This window comes from Prionailurus bengalensis, chromosome X (assembly GCF_016509475.1).
Source record: "Prionailurus bengalensis isolate Pbe53 chromosome X, Fcat_Pben_1.1_paternal_pri, whole genome shotgun sequence".
NCBI lineage: Eukaryota > Metazoa > Chordata > Mammalia > Carnivora > Felidae > Prionailurus > Prionailurus bengalensis.
This window is the reverse complement of record NC_057361.1, coordinates 20,573,074-20,584,093: the sequence shown is the minus strand read 5'-3', so window position 1 is coordinate 20,584,093 and position 11,020 is coordinate 20,573,074. Positions and strand designations below refer to the sequence as shown.

At 51.5% G+C, this 11,020-nt stretch overlaps 1 protein-coding gene across 1 annotated transcript; it reads right to left on the bottom strand.

Annotated features, from left to right (window-relative positions):
• Positions 1-383: 383 nt before the first annotated feature.
• LOC122476771 (transcription factor SPT20 homolog) lies at positions 384-4,269 on the bottom strand. Its single transcript, XM_043569585.1, has one exon. The coding sequence runs from the start codon at positions 4,072-4,074 to the stop codon at positions 895-897; it is 3,180 nt and encodes a 1,059-aa protein (XP_043425520.1). The 5' UTR covers positions 4,075-4,269; the 3' UTR covers positions 384-894.
• Positions 4,270-11,020: the final 6,751 nt, after the last annotated feature.

The following is an 11,020-nucleotide window of genomic DNA, read 5'->3' as shown; positions in this document are numbered from 1 at the left end:
CTTCGGATTCTGTGTCTCCCTCTCTCTCGGACTCTCCCCCAACTCGTGCATTCTCTCTCTCTCAAAAATAGATAAACATTAATAGGTCAGTTCAGTACCGATTGTGTGCAGTGACACCATTAAATTTTTTTTTTTAACGTTCGCTCATTTTTTGAGAGAGACAGAGAGACGGGGGGCGGGGGGCGGGGAGCATGAGCAGGGGAGGGGCAGAGACAGAGGGAGACACAGAATCTGAAGCAGGCTCCAGGCTCCGAGCTCTCAGCACAGAGCCCAACGCGGGGCTCGAACTCACAAATCGCGAGATCATGACCTGAGCTGAAGCCAGACCCTTAACCGACTGAGCCACCCAGGCGCCCCATAAAAACCTATGGCCTTCCCGTCCACGCTACAACGCGTCAGGGGTGAGCCTTGACGGTGACGACGTTACGCTAAGTGAAGTAAGCCAGTCACAGAAGGACACCTCCTGTTCCACGAATGCACTTTATCCGAAGGCTCTAAAGCAGTCACACTCGCGGACACAGAAAATGATACCGTGCATGCCTGGGCTGGGGGACAGGGAAATGGGGAGCTGGTGCTTGACGGGGACAAGAGCGTCGCTTCTGCAGGATGAAAGCAATTCTAGAGACGCGCTGCGCAGCAGTGTGAATATACTGAGCACTACTGAACTGGGCACTTCGATCACTTTAAGCAAAACGATCCCAGTTTCTTAAATCACTGCCTTGTTTCTGTGCAAAACTCACGAGGTTGTGCTTCTGTACAGAGTTCGTACATCTAAAGGTAAGATGCTGACACGTTAAAAGAGCAAAAACCAAAAAACCCCAAACGAAGGAAAACCTCGGAGTTCACTTGGGCCGACGCTCTGGTGTTTTTAAAAAGAGAGGAAATGAGCGAGACTCAGGATCTGGGAGGGGAAGGCGGGCCTCTGTTCTTTTTACCTTCGGACTGGCTTGCGGCCCGCTGGCCCCAAGAAGGCTGAGCCGTCTGGGTGGCTACGGTTGTCACGGCCACCGGGTGCTGCAAGATTCTATGCTGTTGCGCCTGCTGCTGTGGCCACGGCTGCGAGGCAGGGGACAGCTGCAGCGTGTGCCGAGGGCCGCTCGGCCGGGCTCTTCCCTGGTTCTCTGCAGCACAGCCAAGCAGAGACAACACAGCTGCCTGGGGCTGCAGCAAACTCCCCTGTCCCTGTCCCTGTCCCCGGCCCCGGCCCCGGCCCCGGCCCCGGCCCCGTCCCTGTCCCAGGAGGTTCAGGACAACGGCCTGCTGAGCAGGTGAGGCCGTCTCTGGAGGGGCTGGGCCTCGGGCACCGGGACCCCGTGGCACTGGCTGCCAAGGACCAGAAGCGGAGGCTTGCTGAAGTTGTGCTTGTGGAATCAACTGATAGAGCCGCTGCTCTGGCTGCTGCTGGGCGTTCAAAGGGGGCGAACCTTGCGGAAGCTCCAGCAGAGTCACCGGCTTGAGGCCTGAAGCATTTTTTAAAAAAAACTGAACGCGGACTGGAGACGCAGCCTGTGCTGCAGTGCGCACTGCATTTGGTGGCCGAGCTCCCGAGGGCAGGCTGCCGGGCTGGATTCCCGCAGGATCTGTGGCCCCAGCGGTAGAGCCCTGCCCGGGGCTGGAACCCCTCGCCAAAGCCTGGGCTCCACAGACCGGGCCCGCCAGCTGGATGATGTTGGGGCCAGGGGACCGGGCCGTGACCTGGGTGGCCAGGCTTCTTTGTGATGAGCCGGTAGTGGGTAGGGTGGCCGCGGGAAGCATGCTAACTTGAGTCACCTGTTTCGCAGAGGGCTTCTGGGAGCCGGCCCTGACTGGGGGGGCCAGGGTTGTCTGTGATGAGCCGGCGGTGGACGGTGTGGCTGCAGGAAGCGGGCTAACTCGAGTGGCTCCCGCAGAGGACTGCTGGGAGTTGGCCGTGACCGGGGGGGCCAGGGTTGTCTGTGATGAGCCGGCGGTGGACAGTGTGGCTGCAGGAAGCAGGCTAACTCGAATCACTCTCACAGGGGATTGCTGGGAGTTGGCCGTGACCGGGGGGGCCAGGGTTGTCTGTGATGAGCCGGCGGTGGACAGTGTGGCTGCAGGAAGCAGGCTACCTCGAGTCGCTCCCGCAGAGGACTGCTGGGAGTTGGCCGTGACCGGGGCGGCCAGGGTTGTCTGTGATGAGCCGGTAGTGGAGAGGGTGGCCGTGGGAAGCATGCTACCTTGAGTCACCTGTTTCACAGAGGGCTTCTGGGAGCTGGCCGTGACCGGGGGGGCCAGGGTTGTCTGTGATGAGCTGGCGGTGGACGGTGTGGCCGCAGGAAGCGGGCTAACCCGAATCACTCTCACAGGGGATTGCTGGGAGTTGGCCGTGACCGGGGGGGCCAGGGTTGTCTGTGATGAGCCGGCGGTGGACAGTGTGGCCGCAGGAAGCGTGCTACCACGAGTCGCTCCCGCAGAGGACTGCTGGGAGTTGGCCGTGACTGGGGGGGCCAGGGTTCCTTGTGGCGAGCTGCTGCTGGACAGGGCGGCTGCGGGAAACATGCTCACTCGATTCACGTCCACAGACGAATTCTGGGAAAGACTCGGGGGCTGAGGAGCAGGAGCGGGAGCAGGAGCAGGAGCCGGAGATTTAAAGAAGCCGCTTGCCTCCACTGGGGTGAAACTGTTGCCTGACCGAGTCCCTCCTGAGCTCCAGGAAAGTCTGAAGCGTAGAGGTGGATGGCTGACTCCCTTTCCCAGGACTGAAGACCAAACCGACACCGTCTCAGGCTGTGCTGTTTCCTTCCCGGGAGGCGGCTGGCTGAGGCTGGCTGGGCCACTGGAGCCGTGTGACGCGGTGGCGGGACACTTGGCCTTGCGGTGGACCAAGACAGCTGACCGAATGGCTTCCGTCCCAGCATCCATCTTTGAGCCAGGCCGGACACTGTCTGGATGGTCGTCTGTGGAGGAGTGCGGAGGAGACCCCTGTCCCTCACGTCTGGCTTCTTTGCAGGGCCTTCTTCTTCCAGACAAAGGTGGGTCATTCGGCGGCTGCACGGAAGTCAGCTGCGCTGTCTGAGACTCACCGCCAGCTTCATAGCCCAATACGGAATCACCTTCTACCTTGTGGGCTGGCCAGGCCGTCGGTGGCGAGCCATCGTATCTGGCGGACTTCTTCCCCCTGGCGTATTTCTGCACGTCCACTCCGGAAGGTACGGCCAAGTCACAGGGTCTCTGTTTCCACATATCGACGCAGTTCCCCGCTTTAGAAATTTTGAGGTCGTGCTGCGGACCTGCTTGCCTTTCTCTGCTTTTCTTGCAAGAGGCCCATGCTCTCAGCTCAGGAGGAGGTGGACGATGAGACAGCTCCTGCTGCCGGTTCAGGGAGGGTGCAGAATACCTCTTGAAGCTCCTTTTCATGGGGCCAGTGTTCATCTTTTGCTTGTTATAGAGCAGCCTGTTTGCAGTGCAGGCTACTGATACAGAAGGATCAAGACACAGCGGTTCGGCCGTGGCTAAGATCAGCTGGCTCTCCAGCAAAAGCCTGTCTTCCTGGGTCCAGGTCTGGTCATCGCTGGTCATGGACTGCACGTCGCAGGCTAACGTCTGCATCGTTGGCCGCAGGAGAACATGCCTGCTCGTGTAGCCGGGAGGTTCCCGACTGCACTGCCGGTAGTCCCGTACCTGGGCTATGACACACCCAGAGTGAAAAAAGTTAACCTGAGATTTTTCCAGGAGATCCACCAGAGCAGGAGGTAATTGTTCAGCATCCAAGTATTCGAGCAACTCCCCTTCTTCGTAAGGCAGTCGAATGGCCTCCGAATAGGATCCATTTTCGCCCTCGAGCATCAGCGAATATCCCTCCTTTCCTGGGTATAGGTTGACCACTAAGCACGGCAATGACTCTCTCCTCAGGAGCTTCTCCAACAAGTTCACGTTGCTTCTTAATTCCTCCGTAGCCTCAGGCTCCTTCCCGCATTCTTCCACATACAGGTCATAAAGTTTTTCATCCAGAGATGCGCCCCCACTCGCTGAGCCTTTCCTTTTAGGAGGCCTCTGCTGGGCACTGGCAATGACATACTCCGCACGGTCCAGAGCTCGTTCTAAAGCCTGCTGCATCGTGGCACAACAGGGGCCCTAAAGAGAAGGGCAAGCGCAAGTGCAAGCGCCTTGAAGAGCCGGGTGAAGGTCCCGTCTTTCACGTGGAGGTAGAGGTAGAGTCTTGCAGACGCCGCCACTCCACAGTGCAGCCACCAGCCTAACTTCCAAATGGACGGCAAGAAACGCGCGCCGGGAAAGCACCGCACGACATACCTGCGATCTGGGCATCCAAAGCCAACAACACGTGTCGGAGCCGCCACCGCGCGGCTCTGGAGCGGCCGCGGGCTGGGCCGGAAGTGGATGTGAGCCCCCCGCCCTCCCCCCCGCTCTCCCCCCGCCCCCCAGCTCCCCCCTCCCTCCCGGCCGGAGCAGCCGACAATCCGCTCCTGCGCATGCGCGCTCCCTGCAGGCCGCAGGCGTCAGGCCTCAAGCCTCATCCTATTGTCGCCTGCGCCTCCGGGCCACGAGGCCCCGCAGCCCGCACTTCCGCTGCCGCCGCAGGGCCGACCTTTCCTTTCCCCGTAACGCGGAAAGCACGCCACCGAAGCAGAAGCAACGGCCCGACAAATAACCTACTTTCTGCCACGGTTCGAGTCCACGCCAATTCGCGCAGGAATGCGGCTGTCGGGGCAGCGGCGCAAGCTGTGCGCTTCTCTTCTTGGCCAGCGCCTCACCCAGAATTGTGCACGGTTTCTGCGTCTCCCGTCGGGAACGGCAGGGCTGCTCCCGGTGCCCGTCGCCCGTCGCCGCTGTGGCACACCCCGCCCCCAACCCCCAACCCCCAACCCCCAACCCCCAACCCCGAGTCCGCGTCCGTAGCTCCTGCCTGCCTACGTGGAGGCTCGCCGAATCTAATCTGGTGCAGGCGTCAGATGTCCTCCTTCCTTGAATCTGCCACTGATCTCCTGCCTGACGGTCGTCAGACGTGCACCTGGCATGCCTTCCTGACACTTAAGTCTTTATCTTGTTACTTCCCCGTGTGTCACAGGAAGGGCGTTTTACAAACGATGCGGTAGGCAAGTCGTATCGTCTGTGAATTGCACTTCAGGATTAAACTATTTGTTTGGAAAGGCGATTTGCATGTGATGGAGCCGGGGACTGTTGTCCCCGCTGATGGCAGCGCACTTCCGCGATCACCCTCCCTGTAAGACCACCGCCAAGGTCCTAAGGGTGGCTTTGGGGTGAGGTGTGCGGGTCGTAGATCGCGGATGGGCCCTTGTTTCCCACTAACGTTGTCGCCTTGAGGTGTGCCGGCCTTTTGGGACAGGTTTTGAAAAGAATCTCTTGACGTTTATGTGAGACGTGGCGATAATAGGGGTTCATGGAAAAGCCTCACAAAGGAAAAGAAGACAAGACAGACCGGCGAAAGTCCCGAATTTCACACAACTATGAAATCAAGGTGGATTGGGGCGCCTGGGTGGCTCGGTCAGTTAAATGTCCCACTTCAGCTCAGGTCATGATCTCACTGTTCGTGGGTTCGAGCCCCGTGCTGACGGCTCGGAGCCTGGAGCCTGCTTCGGGTTCTGTGTCTCCCTCTCTCTCTGCCCCTCCTTGGCTCGTGCTCTGTCTCTCTCTCTCTCCCCCTCAAAAATAAAGATTTTTTAAAAATTAAAAAATAAAATAAAATCAATGTGGATTTTAACCAATGGCAATTATGACAATTACATGAACAGTAGATCCATTGTATTGAAGGAGGACTAAAACCTTTTTCACTCAGAGCTCCCGAAAGATGACCCTGGTTCAGGGACAGACAAGAATACTTTTCAACTTGCATATCAACCATCTTTGGGCAAACGGATACTTGGGGAGCGCCTCAAGGGGGCTTGAAATCAAGTTTAGTCTCTTAATTCTTTTACACATCCTCCCCGTATTTCTTTTTCCCACCCCCCACCTGCCCGAAATTAGGCTAAGTACCAGACTGGACGGCCAAAGCATAGTTTTCTCTCTTTTTCTTTCTTTCTTTTCTTTCTTTTCTTTTCTTTTCTTTTCTTTCTTTCTTTCTTTCTTTCTTTCTTTCTTTCTTTCTTTTTCTTCCAATGTTTGTTTGTTTATTTTGAGAGAGAGAGACAGAGAGAGACAGAGAGAGAGAAAATCCCAAGCAGGCTCTGCTCTGACAGCACAGAGCCCAACGACATGGGACTCGATCTCACAAATTTGTGAAATCATGACCTGAGGCGAAATCAAGAGTCAGGCGAAATCAAGACCTAAACTCAGTGGGAGAAGCGGGCCATCCCTTCTCGGTGCTGCAGAGACGTGTGCTCCGTGGTATATCTGTCTGGACGGACAAGCGAAACGGTCCTCCATCCGAGTGAAGCGGACAGTTGCGTGTGTGCCACAGCGTACGCGCACACTCGCGTCACCTCTAGAGCCACCACGGCCCAAGACGGAGGTTGTGGCCCTCTCCTTACCCGTCACCAGGTGAACCCCTAGGCCTCCTGGCCACAGGTGCACTGCTCGAGGTTCTCAGCCTGGCCGCGCGTGTATCCGAGCGTGCGTCAGTTGGCCTGGCAGCGCTTAGCGCGGTTGTGGTTCAGCCATCCCCTTCACTTGCGCCCCCTAATTGCCTGGTCCGGCCACAAGATGGGGGGTTTAAAAAACAGTTGCTCTGAGTGCACACTGTCCTTGGAGCCTTCCAAGCGCGTTAATGAGAACACTGGCTGATTATAAGGACTCCGATGGCTGCCCTCCCCTGCAGCCGCCTGACCTAGATGCACACGCTGAGAAAACTCATGGCCAGCCTAAGATATGCTCGTGGATGAAGAGAGTTCAGTTAATTGCAAGGTAATTGAGCTAATTTACAATTAGCAAACTGGTCTGTGCCATACCCATCGAGGGCTAGCTCTGGATTTTGCCACCTCTCCCCTGCTGCAGCTAGTTAGAGGCACCGGCCAGAGAACAGGGACCTCAGGGAGCACGTGAAGGTGAGGACACGTTGTGTGTTGGGTGACAGATGGGGCTCAGCTCCGAAAACAGCATGGGCACGTGGGAACTTGTGGCCAAGGAGCAGGGTGCAGGTCAGTGGGTGGAAAAGGACTAAGAGGAAGCATCTCGGGTATGGGGGATGCTGGCTAAACAGACCCAACAGGATTCTGTGCCAAAGACAGGCCAGGGTGATCAGGCATCTCCTGGGGGATGGTGGAGGATGAGAAACGTGATCAGGAATGAAGGGGGGGGGTTCTGGTTAAACGGACTTCGCAGGGTTCTTGCCAACACTGGATTCTACAGGGAAGTGCACAGATGGGCCTGGGAGAAGGTTCAGGGGCCTGACGAAAGTTTGGTCAAGAAAAGAATCTCTGTCACCATCAACTTTTAATTATGGAAAGCTTCCTTATAGTAACCAAGTGTTAGATATGCTAGAGGAAGAAGAGAATTGAATTAATTGCAAGACAATTACCCTAATTGCAATAGTAAACCAGTTCATTCCATGCTGAGGTCAACCATGAATGTTTTTTATTAAGTATCATATACAGAGAGTAAAATTTTCCTTTTTCAGTGTACAGTTCTGGGAGTTTTGAAAAATGTTTTCAATTGTGCAACGCCACTGCAACCAAGATATAGAACTTTTCCATCATGCAAAAAAATAAATTACCTCATGCATATTTGGTGTCAATTCCTCCAGGACCCAGAGGCCATACACTCTGTCTTAATTACTGTAGCTTTATAATGAGTTTTGATTCAAGTAGTGAGAAAGCTCCCACTTGGTTCCTTTGCAAAGTAATTTTGGCCACCCTAGTCATTTTGTCTTTCCGTATACATTTTAGAATCCTCTTGTGAATTTCTACAAGTTGGGGGCCTAACCCCCCTAGTTCCCCTAATTATCTGTGCCCTTAAGCAAGTCACTTAACTCTTTTGTGCCCCTATTTTTTCATTTATAAGTCAGAATGATGATGATGATGATACTTTGAGGTTTAAGTGGCATAGTCTATGTAAACATTGCCTGGCACATAGTGAGCGCTCAGTAAAGGTTTGTCACTTTTTCCTCACAACCCTCTTATGATTGCCTCAGCACCCTCCTTTTATTCCTTGGGGACAGTGGGGAACTAATGAACAGTTTGAAGAGAAATAGTAACTATTTAGCCTGTTAACTGGAGCTGTGGTGAAGGCAATGGCTAGAACGGGGTGAGATTGGTGACAGAAACAGGTGAGGAAGCGACTGCAATACCATAGTGGCAGCTGATGGTTGGTGTTAGTGAAGATGTCAAAGAAATGCTTGAGTTGAAAAAGCCTTGATAAGTAATTGTTCATAGGAGTTGAGAATAAGAGTTGAATTTGGCTTGGATTGCGAACTTTAAGAGATTGAGTGGCTTCTGGTGACTTCTATGGTATCATATATAATTCACAATCGTTGTATTTTTGCCAGAATTGTAGGAAGTTGGGGAATGGTGACATTCTTTAAACTTTAAACTGCCATAAGAGCAGGGACTGCTATTTTTGCTCACTACAGCTTACCCAGGGCATAGCACAATGCCTTGTGTCTAACTAGGTAGTTGTAGTGGTCAGAGTAATGGGCCCCAAAGACGTCCACATGCTAATCTTTGGAACCAATAAATGTGTTACCTTCCAGGGCGAGGGGGACTTTGCAGGTATGATTAAGCTATGGAGCTTGAGATGGGGAGATTACCCTTGTTCTTCTGGGGGGGGATCCGATATAATCACAAGGGTCCTCATAAGGGAAGGAGGGAATCAAGAGAGTAAGAGAGCGAGGGAGGCACCAGAAGATGCCTTGCTGCTGGCCTTGAAGATGGAGGAAAGGGCCACGACCCAAGGAACACAGGTGACCTCTAGAAGCTGTAAACAGCAAGGAAATGGATTTACCCTAAAGTCTCCAAAAAGCAATGCAGCCTTGGGGTGGCTCATTTGGTTAGGCATCCGACTTCAGCTCAGTCATGATCTGGCGGTTGGTCTGTGAGTTCATGCCCCGTGTCAGGCTCTGTACTGACAGCTCAGAGCCTGGAGCCTGCTAGGGATTCTGTGTCTCCCTTTCTCTCGGCCCCTCCCCCACTCATGCTCTGTCTCTCAAAAATGAATAAATGTTACAATTTTTTTAAAAATAGAAATGAAAAATAAAAAAAGCAACGCAGCCTTGGCGACACCTTAATGTTTGCATAGTGAGTTCAGTTTCCGACTGCTGACTTCCAGAACTCTAAGATTATAACTTTGTGTTGTTTTAAGCCAGTATGTTTGTGGTAATATGTGCTAGCAGTGCTAGAAAATGAATATCTGCTGTATGTGATGGATGGTGCTGAGAATTAGTGAAGACCTGTATTGCACTGCCCCAGCTCATGGAATCTAAGTTTGCAGAACTCCGTACCTCTCTAACAAAATCTGCTTGTCTGGTATCTGAAATGGCGAGGAAAAAAAGATGCACACAAAAGGTGTGTGCAGCCTTTCCCAGAACATCTAATGGCATCCTTCTTTAATTCCATAAAACGTTTTGTTTCCGAAATCTCAGATCTCAGAAACAAATAAGTAAGAGGTTTAGGGTCTCCGGGAATGCAAAACAAACCTAACAAAACAATATGGTGGTAAGAACTCAGGCTCTGAAACCAGACAGGCCTGTTCCATTTTCCTGGGTTTGCTCCAGTTATGTGAGCTTTGATGAGTTTTAAACCCTTTCTGAGTCTCTATTTCTTCAACTGTAAAATTGAGACTACATTAGACTTTGAGAGATTAAGGCATGCAAACACTCTTTATACAGTGAGTGCTCAATAAATGTTAGCCATTTTCATTCTCTGAGGTTAAGTGGAACTGAGGAGCTGGTAATGTCAGTTTTCGGTAAAAATTTAATTGGCACAAACTCTGTTTTCCATCGTGGGATTATCCGTGTCTCTGGTTACACCCAGGGCAGGGAGATGGAGTTGTTCAGGGTCAGCTGTGGATTGAGGGCAGAGAGGAATTGGCAGTGTATGTGCTGGGAAAGTGAGCAGGCCAAATGGCCTACGGAAATGGAATATTCCCCCACAGACCGTAAGGGAAAATGGGAAGCTAGTGGCCTCCACTTCCTCCATCCGATCATCAGTGGCCTGGAAGAAGCACACTCTGAAAATATCATGAGCAAAATTGGTTGGGTTTGGTTTTAAAAGACAAGCCTTATCTTTCCTCTGAAATGAAAATGTGCTGCTAGAAGCCTTTGGGCTTCCTAACATTTGTGTGAAAAATGGCAGATATTGAAGCAAGGACTTTGGGAATGACAGCTTCTGCTTTTTTTCCTATCTCTTTTTCTTCCCAAGGTGAAGCACTTATTCAGGTGAGGCTTACAGTTCATTAGAACCTCAAATAGCAGACCCTCAAAACACTAGAAAGAGGAAAATTACAAGAAAATGAACAGGTCCAAAATGTATTCATATCCAGGGGACTTATAATGAAAACAGCATTTAGGATCAAGATCCAGAAGCAAAGCAAGATCAGTGTCATCACTCAAAGACTTAGTTATATCTACTGTACCATAACTGCTGAGGTCAAAAAGCACACTCATGCTACTCCTTAGAAAGATTTGTAAGGACAAGGGCTAAAACCAAAATTTTTTTCATTATCCACAACACTCTAATAGCTACACCAGACCATAGATTGCATGGTTTTACAAGAATTACCAAATGTAGCTCAGAAAATAAGAAGTATACTTTGTGCTCAGAAGAGTAGAATTATATTTATATGTATGTACGTATATAATTTTATAGCTCAAATTCTAAATTTTTATATGTAAATGTCATTTACTATGTATAAGATATATAAATATGTATGATAAATATAAAGATATAAAGGAAAACGGTAGGCCTCAGTATACATATAATTTTAGTGTTTATATAATATATTCCTTTATTAAAATTACATGTATTTTCAAACTCACTATCTTACCTTACCTAAAGAAGTTCTTATAGATTAAGTACCTCTTATTTAGTCATCCTACATTTTGAAAGAGTAAAACACTTAAAATATTTTTGAAAGAAAAAAATTGTGTCATCAG